The sequence below is a fragment of the Bidens hawaiensis genome, unplaced genomic scaffold, assembly GCF_021521415.1.
Source record: "Bidens hawaiensis isolate Kalapana, Puna unplaced genomic scaffold, B.hawaiensis_p1.1 tig00017249_1, whole genome shotgun sequence".
Taxonomy (NCBI): Eukaryota; Viridiplantae; Streptophyta; class Magnoliopsida; order Asterales; family Asteraceae; genus Bidens; species Bidens hawaiensis.
Window position 1 is genome coordinate 256,109 of NW_027492613.1, and position 22,517 is coordinate 278,625.

The 22,517-nt window shown below is 35.0% G+C and overlaps 2 protein-coding genes and 1 pseudogene across 3 annotated transcripts; all 3 read right to left on the bottom strand.

Annotated features, from left to right (window-relative positions):
- Window positions 1-4,188: 4,188 nt before the first annotated feature.
- Window positions 4,189-4,776, bottom strand: LOC143553491 (uncharacterized). The gene has a single exon (XM_077043482.1). The coding sequence runs from the start codon at window positions 4,774-4,776 to the stop codon at window positions 4,189-4,191; it is 588 nt and encodes a 195-aa protein (XP_076899597.1).
- Window positions 4,777-6,934: 2,158 nt separating this feature from the next.
- LOC143553481 (universal stress protein A-like protein) lies at window positions 6,935-8,588 on the bottom strand (annotated as a pseudogene). Its single transcript, XR_013138836.1, has 4 exons — window positions 8,405-8,588; window positions 7,382-7,473; window positions 7,191-7,302; window positions 6,935-7,095 (listed from the first exon to the last, which is right to left on the bottom strand). The product of XR_013138836.1 is annotated as a universal stress protein A-like protein (transcript).
- A 5,170-nt stretch (window positions 8,589-13,758) lies between these two features.
- LOC143553482 (acyl-acyl carrier protein thioesterase TE3, chloroplastic-like) lies at window positions 13,759-16,373 on the bottom strand. Its single transcript, XM_077043477.1, has 5 exons — window positions 16,225-16,373; window positions 14,884-14,984; window positions 14,696-14,805; window positions 13,982-14,077; window positions 13,759-13,872 (listed from the first exon to the last, which is right to left on the bottom strand). Exons 1-5 carry the CDS (start codon window positions 16,371-16,373, stop codon window positions 13,759-13,761), a joined length of 570 nt encoding a protein of 189 aa, XP_076899592.1.
- Between the last annotated feature and the right edge of the window lie 6,144 nt (window positions 16,374-22,517).

Here is a 22,517-nt window from a genome sequence, read left to right on the forward strand (position 1 = left end):
ATTGAAAAACAAATTCACCATAATAACGAGTGTATTTTTATCTTTTATATGAGTACCATATTGTTATATAAAAATTTAAAAAAATTGTTGGGTTTTTTACGTATTGTGTTTTACCAAAATTGTGTTATACAATTGTATTTATTATTGTGTTTTTTTCCATTGTGTTTTTTACATTGTGCCATACAATTGTGTTTTTTATTTTGTTTTTATCATTTTTTTTATAGTGTTTTTTTCCATTATGTTTTTTACATTGTGTTTTTTCGGACTTTTCCGGCGAGGTGATGGCGGTGGGTGACGGTTGTGGTGGCGATGGGCGGTGGAGTGGTGGTGGTTGTAGAAGATGAGTGAAGATGTAAGTGGGTTTTATGTAAGTGAGTTTTGAAATTAATTTAAGTGGGTTTTGAGATTAAAGTAAGTGTGTTTTGATTTTAAAGTGTTAAGACTAAAATATCCTTCTTCCTAGCCTTCTTAAGAAAATCAAACTTTTTATTTGAACCTAACCCTAATTTATAAACCACTAGATTAAAATAAAAATGAAATCTTAAAAATTGAACTTTTTTTCTTTTGCAATAATTGATTCTGCCCATTAGAGGTGCACAAAAAACCCGAACTCGAAACTGGACCCGAAAAAAATACCCGGAACCGGTTTTTTAATACCCGGGTTTTTAATACCCGAACCCGTACCCGACCATCCCGTAGGGCACGGATAGGGTATGCATTTCTATACCAAAACCCGTACCTGGAACCGTGCCCGATTTATACCCAGTAATACCCGAAAACCAGAACCGGTTCCATACTCGGAAGCGGGTTTTTCTGATACCCGAAACTGGGTTTTTCAAATACCCGATCTATACCCGAAATTACCCGAAAAATACCTAAAAATACCCCTAAATATTGTAACCCCTTAAAAAAATCCAATCTATACCGAAAAAAAACCCGAAAAAAGCCCCAAAAAACCAAAACTAGTGTTTTTTCAATACCCGAAAATAGGATATTCAAATATCCAGTTTTAGAATACCCGGTTCGATACCCGAACCCGATGCATAGGGTATGGATTTTGGAGAGAATACCCGAACCCGGCCCCGACCCCGACCCGAGTATTGCCAAAACCCGATTTTCAAGTACCCGGTCATACCTGAACCTGATTTCATACCAAACCCAAGTATTTGAAAAACCCGATTTGTGCACCTCTCCAGCCCATCATCAAATTTCTTTAATATGACCACTTAACTATAAATGGGACAAAAGGGTTAATCAAATCTCAAATGGGCTTCTTTGTAAGTAAAAGAAGGGCCCAAATGCAGCTATCTGGTTTCTCTACTCTCATGTTTGGGCCTAACGAAAAACTTTTAAGCTAATAAGTTATCATGTCACATTGTCACGGGTTCATGGTAGTGGTGCATAAATCGTGTTTTTCAAATACCCGGGTTCGGGTATGGCCAGGTATTGAAAAATCGGTAGTAATACCCGGGTGGGGCTCGGGTCCGGGTATTGTCTCTAAAAACCATATCCTATACATTGGGTTCGGGTTCGGGTTCGGGTTCGGGTCGGGTATAGAACCGGGTATTTGAATACCCTATTCCAGGTATTGAAAAACCTTTTTTGGGGGCTTTTTCCGGGGTTTTTCGGGTATAAATTGGATTTTTTAAGCGTTTACTTAGGGATATTTTCGGTAATTTCGGTATAGATTGGGTATTTGAAAAACCGGTTTCAGGTGTTGGAAAAACCCGGTTCCGGGTATGGAACTAGTTCCAGTTTTCGGGTATTACCGGCTATAAATCGGGCGCGATTCCGAGTACGGGTTTTGGTACTGAAATGCATACCATATCCGTACCCTACAGGTAAGGTCGGGTACGGGTTTGGGTATAAAAAACCGGTTCCATATATTTTTTCAGGTCCGGTTTTGGGTTCGGGTCTTTTATGCACCTCTGGTTCATGGATCATTTATGATCTATTTTTCAATTTTATCTATTATTATGCAAATACATTGTTGCCTTTTTATCTAAGGATAAATATTTAGCTATGACTATATTAACAAAAATCAACATTAAGAGCATTTTAAGTACTTTTTTGATATTTTCAAATTCATTAACTGTTTCTAATGCAAATATCCTTTTTATACAAGATTAGTATTTGGAAAAATATACCATAAAATAGAGTTGATAGAATGATGGTGATACGATCTTTACGTTACGTAATGGCGAATGATTTGATGTGTAATCATATACCTGATATATGATTAGAGTTATGGTAATCATGCATGAATGTAAATCAGTTTTGTTTCCATGAAAATAGTAAAAGGTTTAAGTGCATGGTTTTATGGGTATCATTTAGGATTGGTTGTTATCGAACAAAGTGTCTCATGCTAGCAAGGAATAAACCATCGGGTTTGATGGTTAAAGGTCACACGTCGAGAAGATGTGAGGTAGAGCACTGCCCTTAACGAGTCACTAACTTACACCGAAAAAGTAGGAAATATTGTGCGTGTGTGTGTTGTGTTACAAATTGTTATTAGTGTGTTTTACAAATATAATAACAAGGCTAGTAACCAACGTATTACACGAGCTAAATTAATAATATAATCAAGTATAATGAAAAAAAACGAATTTTGTTTATAGTTTACAGATAAGTTATAATTATTTTAGATAGATATAAGCAACAACAAAATTTATGCGAAGCCTTGCACTTTTAGTTATTTAAATAAAAGGCTGTCCGATTCGCTATAAAAAATGGAAAAGGCCAAGAGCCATCACTATTAAAATGGAAAATGGGGTCCATCATTGAAACTACTTCAACTTAATAATAACGTATTATACTTTCACTTCATTTTTCTTTTAAAAGTGTAACATTTAATTTGACATACAAATTCTAAAATACTTAAAATGACATTTCTTAGAATCTATGCACATTTCAATTTTGCATTTGTGTAAACTCTAGACATATCTCACTTTAATGGACATTTTCTAATAATTGCACACGTAACGTGTGATTTATTGGGTACGTCAAGAGCGTAAATCTATGACATTATTGTAACCAAAAAACGGTTACAATGCTTGAAATAGAGAGTTTATGATCCAACGGGAGACTTCTCATCATACTCTAATGGAAAGATGATTGCATAAAGAGATTTGCATCTTGATTCGCCTCCATGTTATTGGTCTAGTTGGATTTTAATTGAAGACATGTTATGCTCAAATCAATTTGTTCATAATACATGACTAAGGGTGTTTAAAAACGGATATCTAAAAATTCAAATAGTTAAATGCATATATGAATTCAAATCACCATCCAAATCTGAATCCGGATTTTCATATATCTAATTTTCGGATATTTTTTATTCAGAATTTAGATAACACAGGTTTAGTTTCGAATTCAGATCTTTTACACATCCCTATACGTTACACTATGACAGCCATTCACCACATACAAAAGCTGGCATGGACCCTATTCTTTACCAGATTTGTCACTATTTGTGTACCCATTTATTTTTTTCTAACAGACAAGGCATATTGATTATTACAGAAAATTATATACAAAATAATTTTTTGCTTAAAATAAAAGTATGATTAATAAACAACCAAACACAAAATTAAAGAGACCAACCTAACATGTTTGAGAACCTTGACCTACACCATTAAGTATGTACCAAACTACTAATTGCAATTGTATGGACTTTTACAACCACAACTTTGCTCATCATATGATTATTTGTTTGATACATATCTACAATACTATTATTTATTAGACTATTGGTTTTACTTTTTTAGCATCATAATATTTTAATATTTGCACACCAACTACAAAGCAATATGTTCAACAAATATAAACCACAACATATGGAAAAACCAATTATTTCTAATAAAAATAGGAATATGAAAAATTAAGAATTATTAAAGATAACGTCGAACGACATCTACTGGATATGGTTGTTGTTACTTGTTACATGAGAAACGACATCGTTTCATTCATCATAACGTGAACCACACACTCACTCCTTACCAACAATGTTGCCGTCATCTAACCAAATCTTTCGCTGGCGTGGCCGCCACGCCGCATAAATAGCCGGACACCTAGCATCCACCCTAGAATCATACGTGGCAAAACCCACTCCGCCGTTATTCCCATTCATCTCCGCCGTCAAAACAACATTCTCCACCGCCACTTGGCACCGTTTCCCGGAGCTCAATTTCACATCCCGACCCAAATCCCAATTTTACCCTCGGGATCCGATTCATCGTCTTCGAAATCTAACCCTAACCCGATACTATCCCACAACTGTACAACACTTTTCCCCGTGGAAAAATCCGACCACGAAAATCGATTACGCCGTCGGAGTGTATAATTACCATTTTGCCCTTCGCTATCATTAACATTGAAATAACCCGAACCACCCTCTACCCGTAACACTTCATTATCCACACGATCTTCCTCGGAATCCGTGCCATCATCATCGGACTCCACGATAGAGGACATCGTACCGTCATCGTCAGAAAAGTCAAATTCGCAATCATCGTCATCATCGAAAATATGGTGTGGAGAATTTTGGCAGGAGAGTAAGAATCTAACACGTATGTGTTGTATAATAAACAACTTAATGTTATTAAACACGGATGTGAAAGTTGCAAAGACAGCAATGACTAAAGCACCACATGTCCAAAAACTATACAATTGTGGGAGTTTATTAATTAAGGAAAGCTTAGATATTAGAGATGGGTTTTGTAGACATTTCATTCCGGCTTCAAAATCACCTATGAGATTGAGGTCAGCAATTTCCATATTGATAGGTGGTGGTGAGAAAAAAATAATAATAATGTTATTGAAGAAGCGTGTATCGACTTACTTGTATACGATCAACGTTCCTCGGGTACGAGTGTGCTATATCACCGATGGTTTTCCGAGATACGAGTTCTTCCACCTACAAAACGAACAGCACCGTGAGCTTACTCCTCAGAAAGGGACAGAGGGGTCCTCTTTGGGGTAACCCTCCGGTGTGAGAATCAGGTATTGTAGGAGAAGATAATCAGGATGTAAAATGAGTAAAGGACTTAGAATATATTTTCTTGTCTCTATTTGCACTGTTGAGGTGGTGTGGTATTTATAGTATTAGGGTTTCCAATGATTTGGCTCAGACCCAATTAGGGCCTTTTTGGCCTCCTCCTATTGCTTCGCGCCACGTGTACTTAGGACACCTGGTGCTTTTTCATTGATTATTCTCTGACCAAGGTATTTCACCTGACCCATGTGCCATCACGTGGTGGCACATGGGCTTTGCTGAGTTGTCCACCCTTCATTGGCAGCTGTCAACATCAGCACATTCTTTATTCCTTAAAAGATACCTTCTGGAAGGTTGCCTGATGAGTACAATCATGGTTGTCCTTATCCTGATTTGGATTAGACTATTGTCTCATTTGTTGTGTGTCGCTTACGCGCGGCCTTTATGCGCCTATCCCGGGGATGCGCAAGGTCTTCTCTTTATTCTCACAGATGTTTCATACGCTTGCGCGTATGTGATATGCGCCACGCGCAGATGTTTCATGCGCTTGCGCATAGGTTTTGGCTTTGTGTCTTCATGACATCCTGATTTCAAGCCTCTTGTCTATATCTTGTGGGTTGACCCGCCCCGCTCGATGTTAAGGCGGGTGCATACCCCTTCAAGCCCCCCCCCCCCAGTCTAATGTGTGTCTTGTCTCGCGCGAGCGAGGTAAGATAGATATTAGACTTAATAGTTTGCTTTTTCAATAAGGCTTGTTTTTTATTTTTCTTTTCTTGTACGCGCGTTGCGCGAAATTCCATCCCTTTGGTTAAAACGAATCGTCAATGCACGTGGTTGGTTGGTGTTGACATGCATCAGAAATAGAGACGTTATGTGTCAGACCTTTCGTGTGCTCGAGGTGCTACAGTGGCCTTTCACGTCTCCTCATGCAGTGTCAGGAACACGTGTCGCGCTTATGTTGGCCTACGCCTGCGAGTGGGGGCGCGTGAGCGTAGATCTGATTATTACTTGTTTCTCTTTCTCTCCCATGGGCCTATAAAACCAAACCTTTTGAACAGTTTTTTCTTCATCTCCACTGTCATTTTCAGAGCTTTTGCTTATCATTTACATTCCAATTAAGAGCTTTCGTCTTCGTCCCTGAATTCCGTGCTTAAAGTAACCATATTGTTCGATTTGCAATTGTATGTCTGATAACCCAGACACCACAATTTCCCTTAGTAAAGGCCGTGTAAAATAAGTGGTTATGTCTACTTTGAAGAAAACCGACAAGGGTATTCGGGTTGCCGAGGCTTCGTCAGAGGAGGGGGGAAAGAATAAAACGGCGAAAAGATGGGACGAGATCCCCTGCAAGTTGAAACAGCCTGAGCTTGATAGTCTCATTGCTTCACAGGGTTTTCTCCCTGAGTATGGTTGTCTGCTCCGGGCAGACGGCGGCGGATCCTCCCGCCGGCTATATCTCTTTATATTCTCACTTTTTCACCCGCTGTAATCTTCGTCTTCCGATGACGAGGTTTATAGGTGCGCTCCTCCAATTTTACGGGATTCATATATCTCAAGTCCATCCCTGTGGATTAGTGCGCATGACTCATTTTGAGTTCATGTGCAAAGCTCAGCGCGAGGAGCCTTTAGTTGGAACCGCCACCAGCTAAGTGCTAAGTTGAGGACTGCTGTAAATAAATACACCTTTAGTTGGAACCGCCACCAGCTAAGTGCTAAGTTGGGACTGTTTTTTTGCCAATATTACATATTTGAGATTATTTATAACGTGAGTGACGCTAATACTTTTCACAAGAATTCACTAAATTGTGAATATTGACAGTCTGTAACAAAAAAAAATAATTCATATTCGTTCGACCGACCTGTCATTTATTGAAGTTATCATTAGTTTTATTGTCTTGCAAGTGTCTAAGAGATGGTTTTTGAAGATGTAAAACTCATAACATGAAAGCGCATATTTTATATTTCAGTAAGTTCTTATTTATGCACATATAGGAACCAAATCCAAACACGCACAGTTACTGATTCAATCGGCTTTCTTAACTATAAGAACCGGACACTTAGCATGATTAACACAGTAGTTACTAACACTCCCTAACAAAGCCCTGCCAAATAAAAAAAATTAAAAAAATTATAAATTATAAAAAAATATTGGTAACAAAAAAGTTATCATATACAAAAGAAAAAAAAAAACCCTAACCTTGTCACAGGCCCGCGGCCATGACTCCCGACCACGAGATGTTTAGTTTTTCCGCTGCATTGCATATAGCTACCTTTGGGTCTCCGACCTCTGTGACTCCTTCTGCGGTGATCTGCAAGTAACGAAATATTATTTACTGTATTTGTAAATAGTAATTTTGAGACATTTAAAAGTGAGATGGAAGTTAAAACCCCGTATTCGGTACAAGTGGCTTTAGCTTTGTTAAGCAAATCAATGGCTGCTTTTTTCTCATTTTCTTTAAGTTCCTTTATCAGCTCAGCCGCTGAACATGATACGAACACGAAAATCATGTTAGACGCTAGAACTTGAACATGACACGAACACGAAAAGCGTGTCAGACACATGACCCTAAACACAAACGCAACACGAGTTTTCCTGTGTTGACACGGACACACCCATTTAACCAGAAAATTTACTTTGTCTTTTTGCATATTAATATTCTTAAATCACAAATTTAGAAAAAAAAATTTTGTAGGGTTTATTAAATAATTGTGCTTTAACCTATAAACAAGATGCTCATTTTTATCTATTAAATATATTTAAATTTGGTCGTTAAATACCTAATAAGTAATAACACATATTTTTAACTGTTTTAAAAACTCAACTGCTTAGATAGGTTAACCCAATAACACAGGGTCGTCTTCGAGAATCGTTAACATCTTTTGGGCTGAAGGCGAAAAAAAATGGGCCTTAAGTAATAGGGTTTTTTATTGGGTTTAGACAATTAAATTTTTAAATAGACTTACTTGGTTATTATGATTTGGGTTATGCAATTTTTTTATATAAAAATGGGCTTAAATGAGTCGAGTAATTGGGTTTAAAAATTAACAATACATTTTTTTTTCTAAAAAAATATATATATAATTTTTTTTTAAAAAATTCAGGCCTACCGGGGTGATTGGGCCTGGGACGGTGGACCTCCTCGCCCCCCTTCATAACTGGCCATGTGTTTACATAAACGGGTTCATGGGTTCGACATGAGACTGACCCTCACTCGTTTAAATGAAACCCAAACTCATGAAATTCATGTTAGATTTGTGTCATGTTTGAAACAACTAAAAGTTTTAGTTTATATCAGATTTAAGCAAGCAAAAAAAAAAAAAACTTATATACTTGATAGCGAAAATTTCTTTTAAAATAGTTATACTATATGATGAGTGACTTTACTGGAACAATTAGAGACAGAGATATACTTCCCCAAGAAGACGCATACAAATAGCCGATATCAACTGGTGTTCGGGCGGTATAGATGACAACTTCCGAATCTACCAAGGTAGAACCAAGAGTCTTAAGGGCCCAAGTGAGAGCATGTTGACTATACTCACTATCATCAATGGCCACCATCACCTTATTCTTCATGACCTCTTCATATGCCATCTTCACAAACACAATTAGTTGCAAGAATTAAGATTTCTATTTATGTTACATATGTAAGAGGTTGGTTTTGTATTTTATAAGTGATGTGAAGAGGTTGGTTTTGTATTTTATAAGTGATGTGAAGAGGTTAACATTGTAAGTTTGTAACCAGGTGGAGTGGCATGTTATTGTTAAATGTTTTTGTTTGTTTGTGACATGAGGTTGTCTGTATGCCTATTTTAGAAAAGTATCCAATACATCATGCAAAACGGATAATACTGGACAATTTAGGGGCGTGCATGAAACTGAGAAAACTGATCTGAAATCAAAGAAAAACCCATCAATATAACAGAAGCAAAATAAAATTCGACGGCTTGGTTTTGTGTTGTTGTAAAAAACCGAACTTTCGGTTTTGCGTGTAATAAAACCAGAAAAACGAACCGAACTTTTAGATTTTATTTTTTTTATTTTTATTTTGAACTTTAAGTAATTTATAATAATTTAGTATATAATTTAACCCAAATATTTCAACCCAGAATTACAAAACCGAAAAATCCGAAAATGAATCGAACCCAAAGAAAACCGAAAAGACAGAAACCGAACGGTTTTTAAAAACTCAAAAACCAAAATTTTATTTTTCGGTTAAGTTTTATTCCAAAACTAAACCGACCCGACCTGATCCATACACATCCCTAATGGACATGTCAAATGGGTAATCTGCCTTTGTGATTAAATTTGAGCAATTGTTTATACATTTTTAGATAATATCTAAATACCAACCTTATTGTTCTATAGTATATGATACCTAATTTGTAACTTTGTTTCTAGTCATTTTCTTTTTTAATTTGTCCTAATTTATTGAAGTTTAAAATTTCTTTATTAATATTAAAACAATGTGTGAACCAAACATGTTTATATTTTTGGAGACCAAACTAAATTTGGTAGCCTATCAATCTCTAGTTTTATTCATGAATTTGTCTGTTTCATGCCAAATTGTCCATGTTTCTAACACAAATGCATGATTAATGAATATCCATATTCTTCATCACTAATTTTTACTTATTCATAAACACATAGTTATAAACATTTTAGAACCAGTTAAAAATAATGTAAAACGTTATGTTGTGTTAGCATGTTGTGTTAGCGTTATAGAAACCGAGCTTAGGGCTGTTCAAAAAGCTCATGACTCGCTCGATAAAAGCTCGAATAAAACTAGTTAAAAAAAACTTGATTAAAAACAACCTAGCTGAGTTGGATCATTTTTGTAAGCGAGCCAAAATCGATCTCAGCTGGGCTCGGGCCATGGCTCGGCTCGTTGGCTAGATCTTAGGCTCATTTAACTTCAAAATCGAGCTAGAGCCTAGCTAAGCTGTCTCGTTTAATTTCAAGCTCGAGCTCGAAACCACCCTGGATCGACTTGTGAACAACGTCCAAGCTCAAGATATCACCATCAAGATTTAAAATCTGACAAGTTTCAGACAATTTTAAAATTCATCAAGCCAGCCTTCCAAGAACAAATAACATGATATAAATATAACAATAAAAAAAAAAAAATATTATATTTCATTACTTATATCAATAGAAAATGTTACACCGTATCGAAAAATAATATTTCTCCTGTCACATACCTAAAAAATGTTCATCAAATGTTTTTAATGCGATGCATCAGTTGGACGCGTCATTAGAGATAGAGATGGTCAAAAAAACCGGTTGGGGAACCGGTTTACCGGTTTAAACCGGAAACCGGTTTTTACGAAAACCGGTTTTTTAAAAACCGGTTTGACCGGTTTACAAACCGCCGGTTCGTCTTTCGGTTACAAGTTCTAGATCCAAAACCGGTTAACGAACCGGTTAATGGAAAAACCGGTTTTTTTTATTAACCGGTTATGGAAAAACCGGTTAACCGGTTTATAAAAAAACCGGTTTTTGACCGTTGTGGAAAAACCGGTTAACCGGTTTCTCCATAACCGGTTAACCGGTTAAAAACCGGTTTTTGAACGTTGTATAACGGCTATATGCCCGTTTTTTTTGTTTTTGGACCGTTTTTTTTTTACCATTTTACCCCCACAAACATCTATATATAATTTAGGTTGGGTATTGGTTAGATCACACTCGATTATACAACTCCAAACGCTCTAAACGTTTATTTCATACGCGATTATTTTGTTATCTCACGCTCAATTATACCACATTACCACTCCATACGCTCTTATTTCGTAGTCGTTTATTTCATACTCGAGTATACCACTCTTATTTCGTAGTCGATTATCATGGCCTCCCAAAGTGCTGCTTCATCCGTCAACATGGGTGCCTCGAACACGGGAGAAACGATCGTTCGGGTCATCCCCACGAAACGAAACCATGATGTTTGGCAACAATTCGACCTATGCGAAATGTCTAACGGTAGCCAAAAAGCTCGATGCAAACATTGTTTGAAGTTTTATGGCAAAGATGCAAACTCCACTTTAAAAGCGCATGTACAAAGGCCCTTTTGCAAGGCCTTGAAGGACGAATCGGGAAGTAGTTCGCAGCCGGAGATGACGAATCAAGGAGCGGTGTTTACGTACGACGTTGAAGCGGTACGTCAACAGTTTTCAAACTGTGTGATTCAACAAACACTTCCTTTCAACCACTTCGACAACCCTCAATTCACGGAGATGATGCAAAACTATGTTCAACCACGCTACCAACACGTAAGTCGTTCGACCCTTAGAAGAGATTGTCTTAAAGCATGGAAAAACGCTAAATCCGAACTAATTTCATACTTTTCAAACTTACAAACTGGTGTAAACTTAACAACGGATGTGTGGTCGGTACCTCATGGTTCGCCCGACTCATACATTTGTGTGACGGCTCATTGGGTTGACCCCCAGTCGTGGCAAATGATGAAACGAACCGTTGCGTTTCAATTGTTTGATTACCCGCACACGGGTAGAAATATTTTTCAAATCTTGGATAAAGTCATCCGACAATACAAGATTGAACATAAAATCTTTTCAATTTCGTTTGATAACGCGTCCAACAATACGGCCTCGGTTGGCCATTTAAAATTAAAGTATAAACCTATTTGTGATGGAGCGTTTTTTCATAGCCGATGCATTGCACATATTATCAACTTGGCCGTGCAAGATGGGTTAAACGTGATCGAAACGCAAAGAAACAATTTTAAAAGAATGTTACGAGATGTTTTTAGCAACAATAAAACATTTACAAGATACAAAAAATTTTGTGTAGAAGCTAATTGTCAATGGTTGGGGCCAAATTGGGATTGTCCAACAAGATGGAACTCGACTTGTAATATGTTTGAGAAAGCCATCCAACAAAAAGAATCATTAATTGCGTTTCATCAAATTTTGTCAAGTAGGGGTAAATGTGCACCGTACGATCCTAGAAACTGGTTATTGATTGAGATCGTTACGGAGGTCCTTCAAATTTTTAAATCTTGCACAACTAGTTTATCCGGGGTTTACTATCCAACAAGCCCCATTGCTTTACCAAAAATTGTTGTCATGTGCACAAAGTTGAGTGAACTTCATTGTAGGGGTGCACCTTATTTTGATATGGGTGTAAAAATGAAAGAAAAATTTAGAAAATATTTTCAAGAACTACCCGCTGTTTTGACATGTGCTGCTGCGTTAAACCCTTGCATCAATGTTGGTGGTGTTGAAGCTTTAATAGAAAAAATTTGTGATGAGCTAGGGTTAAACGACGATCAAAACCCCTATTATAGCCAAACTTTAAAGAATGCTTTCAACACCACCTTGTCAAACATGTATGATGTCTACCTTACAAAATACGGGTCGTCTTCCCAAACTCATGACTCGTTAAGAGCTGTTGCCCAATCCCAATCCCAAACCGACCTTGAAATGGGGATGTACTACATGATTTGGGAAGACGCCGGTAAACGTCAAAAGGTAAACACCCCAAGCAGTGAACTTGGAAGGTATGGTGGTACCAACTTTGTGAAACACATGACTCCGGATGAATTTAGAAGTCTTGATTTGCTGGCTTGGTGGAGAGGTAAGGAGGATGAGTTTCCGATCCTCGCCGCCATGGCCAAAGATTTACTAACGGTCCAAGCTTCCACGGTAGTTTCGGCGTCTGCTTTTTCTGTTTCTGGCAGGGTTATATCGATTAGGAGGACTCGACTCACTGCACCAGCTATAGAGATGTCGATTTGCTACAAGGATTACTTGGACTCTTTAGATAGGGCACAACATCAACGCTCACTCGAGGGGGGAAATGGAGTATGAAGCGGGCTTGTATGAAGACGAGGTCAATGAAGGACACACTCAACCAATGACCGATGAAGAAGCCGCGTACGACGATTACCTAAGAAATAGCTCGGGATCGGGTAGCGAAGAAAATTAGTTAAAGAAACAGCAAACATGGAGGCAAATCATGAGTAAGAAACAGCAAGTTGTTCATGTAATCGTGTCTAAGCATTCTTTTTCCTAATATGTGCTCTTATTTACTTGTTGATTTGGATTTTTCTAATTTAGTTAAAGAAACAGCAAACATGGAGGCAAATCATGAACAAACTGCGATTGGGAACAACAGGAGCATCTGCTAGTTCACGATTTAATGTTTGTATTTTTGAGTTAAATCATGAACAACAGTTCTTGGCAGAGATTTCTTCAGTGTTAATGATTTAATGTTTGTATTTTTGAGTTACGAATATGCGATAACGATTTAATGTTTGTATTTTTAATGTAAAAACTATAAATGAAAGTTATGTGTTTTTAATCTTTGGTTTGTTGAAAACACATTCACCAACACACACTCATAGTATGAGTCTCATACTCATCTTCCAAGCAAAGAACCCTAACAACGAAAGCAAAGAATGGCTTCGGTCAGTCCGTTTTGCCTTGTAGTTACCGTTTTGCCTTGTAGTTACCGGTTTGTTTATACTGTGAAAAAATAATGGTCTTCATTAAGTACAAAATATAAAAAACAAATATTCGTATTTGAAACCGCGAAATTTAAAAAAAAAAAAAAAACCGGTTTATTAACCGGTTCTAACCGGTTTCTAAACCGGTCCTAACCGGTTAGACCGGTTAGGGTTTTGACAGCAAAAAACCGGTTATTAACCGGTCCGGTTATTAACCGAACCGGTTTTTTTCCGGGCCAAAAAAAACCGGTCCGGTTAATAACCGAACCGGTTTTTAAAAAAAAACCGGTTTGTGCACCTCTACGCGTCATGATGAATAAACTGCACAATTTTGGACCTCACATCCGCTGGAATACGCATCGGGCGATAACTTTTATCAAGCCAAACTACTGTCGCACGCGCCTCCAATATAGGCTGCAGCAGAACAAAAACACATTTTAGAAAATAAAAAGATGACAGATTAACAGAAACCCGTGAAGGGTATTTCTGTCTTTTACTGTTTTAATAAGCAAAAGCATGTAACCTCTTCATTTGGGATCTTGACAATGAAGTGTTCGAAGTATGCACGAGCAGCCGATGTATCGGATACCCTCACTCTCACAATAAATCTATCTCCAATCTGTTTTTACAAGAATACCATCAAAAAACAGTCTAGGGGTATGCATGAGACCCAAAAAAACGAAAAATCGAACCGAAACAAAAACCGATGGTTTGGTTATGTGTTTTCGTAAAAACTGGAATTTCGGTTCAGTTTTGGTTTTGCATGTAATGAAAACCGAAAAAAATTGAATTTTTAGATTTTCACATTTTTTTTTTAATTTTAAGTAATTTATATACTTTTAATAAATATGTAACTCAAAGTCTCAAATATTTTAGCCTAACTATATAGTAATCAATTAATTAATAATTAACAAAATGATTTTAGCCTAACAAAATGATTTTGTTAATTAATTAATAATTAACAAAATGATTTTAGCCTAATTATTATTAACAAAATTAATAATTAACTTTTAGGAAAATATTGGGCAAAAAAGAATTTTCGACCCAAAAATTCAAGTTTAAATGGAAAAACCGTAAAAACTCGAACCAAACGGTTTTCAAAAATTCAAAAACCGAACTTTTGGTTTCTGGTTCGGTTTGAGCACAAAACTGACCCAAACCGAACCTTGCGCAACTGCACACCCCTAGAACACAAACTGCAAAATATTTTATATTTTCCTAAAAGTTAAACGCGTACCCGTAGTGGTGCAAGGTATTTGAGTGACAATTCTGATAATGCAACTGCATTACCAGACCGAGCAATCGTATCGATATTGATTCCAATCTTTTCCATAAGTTGATGACGCGCTGTCGAAATAATAATTTACATAATGCCTAATAACATGTAAACGCGTAATTATTAATTATGTTACATCAAACGCTCACCGTGTTGACAGTAGTTTGCAAAGACTGCATTGTTCACAACTCCATACTGATCCAATTCGTAATCCCGAACGCTGGATTCAACCTCGTGAAATCCACTCATTCTGCTAAGAATTAAGACCAAAAAAGTGTATTTAATATTTATCGCCTAAATGAGTTAAATTTTGACTTTTTGATGGTCAAAGTGAGTACGTTTCGACTCCAGATTTGGTATGTGTTTCTTTTACAATCTATAAGTAAAATTTTTCTGGAAAATCAAAGGTGTGCATGAAACCGAAAATTCCAAAGCAGAACAAAAACCGACGGTTTGGTTTTATGCTTCGTAAAAGACGAACTTTCGGTTTGGTTTTGCGTTTAACTAAAAGCGAACTGAACTTATAGATGTTTATTTTGAATATTAAATTAAAGTAATTTTTAACACTTTAACCCAAAAATTTTAAGCCAATTGTGTAATAATCAATTATTTATTAACTAAAAGAAACATTTAGGCACCAATTCATTATTTTTTTGCCACAAATTTGATGCCCAAATGGCAAACCCGAAAACACCATAATCGAACCCAAACCAAAACCCAAAAAATTCGAAACCGAACGGTTTTCAAAAACTAAAAAATCAACATTTCGGTTTTTGATTCAGTTTTAGTCCAAAACAAAAAGGCGAACCAAACTCAAACAAAAACCGAAATAAAAAAAATCCGCAACAGAACGGTTTAAAAAAACTTAAAAACTGACATTTCGGTTTTTCGCTTGGTTATAGCCCAAAACCGAACCGAACCGAACCCAAACCAAAAACCCGAAACCAAACGGTTTTCAAATACTCAAAACCAGACATTACGGATTTTGGTTCGGTTTTAGCCCAAAACCGAACCAAACACAAAATTCCAAAACCAAACGGTTTTCAAACACTAAAATCAGACATTTCTGTTTTTTGGTTCGGTTTTAGCCCAAAACCGAACCAAACCCAAAAATCCAAAACCAAACGGTCTTCAAACACTAAAAACAAACATTTCTGTTTTTGGTTCGATTTTAGCCCAAAACCGAACCAAACCCAAAAATCCAAAACCAAACGGTTTTCAAATACTAAAAACAGACATTTCTGTTTTAGCACAAAACCGAAACCAAACCGACCCCTGAAAAAATAGTAAATTGCCCAGAGTTTGACCTACCCAAAGTCAAACTCACTACTTTGTTTGACTAAAAAGTCAAATTACATCAATTACAACCCCATACGCCCTATAATAATTTCAATTTCAAAATGCAATTAGTAATTATCGAACAAATTATCTTCGAACTGAATGCAAAATTGCGAATAATAGGATTAAAGGATAGTAAATTACTAAATTACCCTTTGCCGGATTTGAGATAAAATGATAAATTATTACTGCTTCTGATACACAGCTGCCGCCGGTGGTTTGTTCTTGGAAGCAAGTGAATATTATCGGCACGTGACGTCGGAAAGGTCACGTGACCTGCGGAGAATAATGTATGCGACATCGTTGTTATCGAACTTAAAATTTGATCACTTTCTGTGCAGGTTTGGTTGGTTATTTAGGCGTTAAACTTCATTAAAGTGCTTTTGTTGTCACGTTTAAGAGATTCTCGTCTCATCCTCTATTTCCAAATTAAAAATTACATTTAAACTTAGTTTACTTTCTCTCTTCATTTCAATTAAATAATACTTTTTATACCTTTTATTATTATCTGTTCTCTTTCCTTCACTCACAACCACTTTTAAAATATATTAAAAAATTATAGGGGATGAACAGTAACTTTTCAAATATACAGAAAAATCACTACTTTTTCTAAAATATAAAAACTCTTCACTCACAACACCCTGAATCACTCTCTAAATTATAAAAACACCCCTCACATAATATGAGGGGTTGGATGAGAATGCTCTAACACATTTAGTTGCCATCCGGCAATATATATTCATATATATATATATATATATATATATCATACTAGCGCTGTTCACGAGTCGAGCCCGAGTGGTTTCGAGCTCGGGCTCGAAATTAAACTAGGCAACTTAGCTAGGCTCTAGCTCGATTTTGAAGTTAAATGAGCTTAAGATCGAGCTAAGGAGCCGAACCATGACTCGAGCCGAGTTTGGGCTGATTTTGACTCAGTTACAAAAATGATCCAAATCAGCTTAGGATGTTTTAAATCAACTTTTTATAGCTAGTTTTATTCGAGCTTTTATCGAGCGAGCCACGAGCCCGAGCCTCGAGCTTTTTGAACAGTCCTATATCATATTAGGATAGAACCCGTGTAAATTGTAATACACGGGTGGTTAAAAAATAAAACAAAAAAGTTAACTTTAATAATATACATAATGACATATCTTGTTAATATGTACCAATTAAGAAAAATGTAAGGCCCCGTTCCCAGAACCCTACTTTGGCGTTGGATTTACTCGTAAATATAGTTCCAAAATCAGAGTTACTTAAAATTTTTTTGCGGAATACTTAAAACTTCATGCATTACATCACAAAACATCAAATATTGTCTTACAAACTTTAACTTGTATTAATACATATCATATAAATTCATAACACTCCTATCCTGAGATGCCAGTCTTCCAGTCCCTGTCACGTGTCATCCTTAAGCCAGCTCCTTCAATCTATTTACCTGCGTGCATACTAAAAGTCAGCTACGCTGAGTGAGTTCTAGTTAAGCAGGTAACATACATTTCATTCTCATTCTTACACATTTATATATATATATATATATATATATATATATATATATATATATCTAAAGACACATATTACATTCGTACTTACTTCCATACTTCCGTTCATTCATACCTTTACTTACCTTCACTATTTTTATATATCTGTTCTATGTTTTAAAGAGCCTTTCGCCCTATAACATTCGCAGATATTATAGGGTTTGCAACCCTTTAATTTTTCGCATATATTATTAGGGTATGTAACCCTTTCGTTCTTCGCATATATTATTAGGGTATGCAACCCTTTCGTTCTTCGCATATATTATTAGGGTATGCAACCCTTTCGTTCTTCGCATATATTATCAGGGTATGCAACCCTTTCGTTCTTCGCATATATTATCAGGGTATGTAACCCTTTCGTTCTTCGCATATATTATTAGGGTATGGAACTTTTTCGCTTCGCATGGTCATGCGATGCGAAACAACCTTTTTCGCTTCGCATGGCAGTGCGATGCGAAACAACCTTTTTCGCTTCGAATGGCTGTGCGAAAATTTTCCTTTTCTTCGTTTTTACCATTTTAAAGCCATTTTTCTCCTTATTTCCTCCTTAGGACCCGGTTTTACCCTTTTTATGGGTTTTGGGTCGTACCAACTTTGTATACCCGTGTTTTATGAGGTCCGAACATCACCTTTTTGTCCTATTTCATACTCGTGAGGCTAAGACTCACCAAGTTTATGTTTTTCTTACATCCTACAACCCGATCTACTAAGATATCGATTTGCACGTCAAACTCAACCACAAAACTTAACCTTGTTGGCTAAAACTCACATTTGGCTTCGGGTTTGGTTCGGATCTGGACAAGTCGAGGATCTGGACGTGATTCTTGTTGTTTGAAGACACTTGATCACCAAGATCTTCCTTACTTTAGCCCGGAATCGGATTCGGGTCTTGAGAGAGAGTATGTGTGTGTTCTAGGGAGTGTGTGTGTGTGTTGTGGGAAGAAATGATGAAGGGATGGGGGGATGGCCTTATACAGAGAGCTATGGACCCCACCACCCACTTCCTTCACCAATCCTAATCCTTATCCAAATATAAACACACACACATTTAAATGAGCGACTCACACGAAACAATAATTTTCTTTTATTTAGTAATCTTGTAATACGAATGTTACAAAAAAGATAAGGTTAATATAAATTCTTCATAGTTGAGTTGGTAAGCTACAAGCATTTTAATAACATATTTTCATTTTATCATTCATAAAGTGGAGATTGTAGAAATGGAAACTTGTGTGTAAATTATAATTTTGGAAATTGTTGAGTTGGGATCATATATGGATAACTTAGTTAAATGCCATGTGAATATATATTGCTTTAATATAATAGTTAGATTATTATAATAAAAATAATTACAGATTTTTATTTTCAATTAAAAGATACGCTTTTATATTTTTATCTTTATCATTTCTCTCTCCTTCATTTACAACAACTTTCAGAAAATATTAAAATACTAGCTTTAGAACCCGTGTCACACACGGGATTATCCAAATTATAAAATTGCAAGTAAAACAAATAATTATATAATGTGTACAATAAAAAAAATGCACATGCAAAAATTTCATTCTCAGTGTCATATATGTATAATTGAAAGAATTTTGGTTATCAACCAGTTTCGGGAATATAACTTCTCATACAATAGTAGTTCTAACCGCTCAGCCTAATTACAGAATAAGTGTTATCTTTATTGATATATTTATCAATTTACTACCTATCGAAGGAAATGAGAACATTGAATTTTACGTGTTGAACAAAAAAAGAAAGAGGAATACTGTTATTAGACCGTGAAACAGAACCTTGTTGAACAAAAAAGAAGTATTCGGGTACAGGGGATATACTCTGAGACGGAAGGATTCAAACCTCCGAATAGCGGGACCAAAACCTGTTGCCTTACCGCTTGGCTCCCCCATTTCTATTTTTATTGGACACTAATACTAATAAAGAATAATATTGGTATTAAGTGTTCGTTAATTCTAGTCCAACTATCTATTAAGTGTCATATATGTATAATTGAAAGAATTTTGGTTATCAACCAGTTTTGTGAATAAGACTTCTCATACAATAGTAGTTCTAATCACTTAGCCTAATTACAGAATAAGTGTTATCTTTATTGATATTTATCAATTTACCACCTATGGAAGGAAATTAGAACATTAAGTTGTAACGACTAATATTCTTCAAAAACTATGTTTAACTGAGCTACACCATGAAAAAGATTTTGACAAGTTTCAGGGAGCTTATCGACTTTGTCATAATGACGATATAAAAAATAATATGTTAACTCATTCAATTTTATAAATATTTTGCTTCATTTGAGCATAGTTTTGCATGACATGCTTCTCATACAACCCTCTGATCACCATTGAAGGAAAAGTTAATGCTTACACAAATACTTCAAATATGATAAAAGTTAGAAGCATTGATAGGTCTGGGGGTGGCATGTCAAATGTGTTCGCAATCTTTTCTTAAATTTTAATAGTCGAGGGGAAAATTGTCAATTTTCCAAATCCCAAACTTTTTGATTTTTCAAAAATGCCCTTGAAAATAATTTTGAAACCCGACTCATGTTTAAAATTCTAATTTTCATCCGTTTGACATTTTCAAGTCAATACTGTGAACACGTAACAAATTTGATGATAAACCTATTTGCATTCTCAAACTTTTAAAAACACTCTAATTTTCATTTTCAAGTCAACACTGTGAACAGATTTTCATTTAGAAACAAACTTTTAAAAACACTCAAATTTAAAAACACGTAACAGATTGTGATCTAAATGTAGTTAACTTGTACCAAACAATCTATTTACCAACTTTTAACTCATAAAAATCAAATTTAAGTTCCATAAAAAACCCGAAATAACCCTTGATAAAAAAAATAAGAAATTAAATATGATAAACTTTATTATGTCTGGAAGTGATTGGTATATACTATTATTACATTTTAACATATATATAGTTTACTAAATTAACCGAAAAATAAATGGATAGATTTAAATCATAGATTTATAATTTATAAATTTATATGACAAATTACAATAATAATAATAATAGATAAAATGGTTGGTTTTTAAAAAATGGATCGACGTTTTAGCATATATTTATAATTTAATGATTAAAAAAATTATTTTGTAAAATGAAATTAAATTCGAGTTTTGTTTTTCTTTACAATCTTCTATAATATATATAGTACAATATGTTAATGATAACATTTGAAATTATATTCTTTTCAATCTTTGACAAACATGGTTTGTTGTTGATTTTTGGATTTCACCAAGTTTTTTGGAATATATAGTAAAATAATATGTTAATATTTATTTTTATAAAAATGTATAGATATAATATAAATAGAGTATAAAAGGAAAGTGAATAATTATTAATCTATTACATATGTTAGGATCAATTAAGATCTTAGTTTTGAATGGAAAAAAATTGTAAGAATTAACCAAAAGATGACAAGTGTCCACAATTATTTTACTTTATTAGAATAGGTAGATAGATTATACGGTGTGAACAGTAAAACCCCAAATTTAATTTTTCCGTATGACATTTCTCTCTCCTATACTTATAACCATTTATAACTATACCATATAATTTACAAATTTCTCTCACTTATTTTTTGAGAATAGGTTGAGAATGCTTTGATACAAGAGTATGATTTCAATTTTCAAGTCTTCTTTCTACACGGGTGAACATATTTTGGGCCAGACTGAAAACCCCAAAAATGCGGAACGGAATAGAACATCGGTCACGATGTCTTACATTTCAGTTTTGGGTCGGGCCTTAGGCCAAATCAGGGGAAAACGAAGAAGAATATGATCGGAGCCTGCTGATATATGCTTGAATTAGGAAAATTGCGAGCATACACTATCTACCTATTCTAATAAAGTAAAATAAATGTGGACACTTGTCATCCTTTGGTTAATTCTCACAATTTTTTCCCTCCAAAACTAATATATATGTAATAGATCAATTATTATTCACTTTCCTTTTACACTATATTTATATAATATCTATATATTTTTATAAATATAAATATTAACATATTATTTTACTTTATATTTCAAAATACTTGGTGAATTCCAAAAATCAACAACAAATTATGTTTCTCAAATGAAAATTGTTTCGGGTTTGTTGTGAAACTTAAATTTGATTTTATGGATCAAAAGTTGGTAAATAGATTGTTTGCTACAAGTTAACTACATTTAAGTCAAAATTTTTCATGGTGTAGCTCAAAAAAACATAGTTCTTGAATGACATTCATCGTTATAATTTAATATTCTACTTTCCTTTGATGGGTGGTAAATTGAGAAATATATCAATAAAGGTAACGTTCATTTTGTATTTAGGCTGAGTGAATAAAACTACTATCGTATGAGTGGTCTTATTTCCGAAATTGGTTCATAACCAAAATTCTTTCAATTATACATATATGACATCGATAATGAATTTTTCAATAGAAAGAAGCATTCTCGGGTACATTTTTGCACGAACATTTTTTTTATTAAGTTTATTTAAAAAAATAATTTTGTGATATAAATAAAATCAATTTATATACACATAGTATAGATACAAGTATAGATGTAATACATCTTTTTTCATATACGTTGTGTAATTATTTGTTTTACTTGTAATTTTATAATTTGAATTATCACGTGTATGACACGGACACTAAAACTAATAACCTAATAATTGGAACACGCTTTGATTGTGCGTTGGTGTTTTCATGCCACATCGGCATGTTAACACCCCAAACACTACCTTTTTTTTTTTAAGCACGTTCACGCCCTGAATCACAAATAAAGCAGGGACCACCTCCAAATGCACCACTCAAAGTTTTTTCCGTTTTGTTTTTTTTCTCCTTTCTATTTATTCTCTAGCTAGACCCCCATAGCATATATAATAAATGG

Bases quoted from the DNA above. Each gene is read 5' to 3' on its own strand.
- LOC143553491 (XM_077043482.1), bottom strand. From the start codon at position 4,776: ATGGAAATTGCTGACCTCAATCTCATAGGTGATTTTGAAGCCGGAATG.
- LOC143553482 (XM_077043477.1), bottom strand. From the start codon at position 16,373: ATGTCGCATACATTATTCTCCGCAGGTCACGTGACCTTTCCGACGTCA. The intron at 14,806-14,883 runs GTGAGCGTTTGA...TTATTTCGACAG, and splicing joins TGCAAACTACTGTCAACACG to CGCGTCATCAACTTATGGAA. The intron at 14,078-14,695 runs GTACGCGTTTAA...TTGTAAAAACAG, and splicing joins AATACCTTGCACCACTACGG to ATTGGAGATAGATTTATTGT.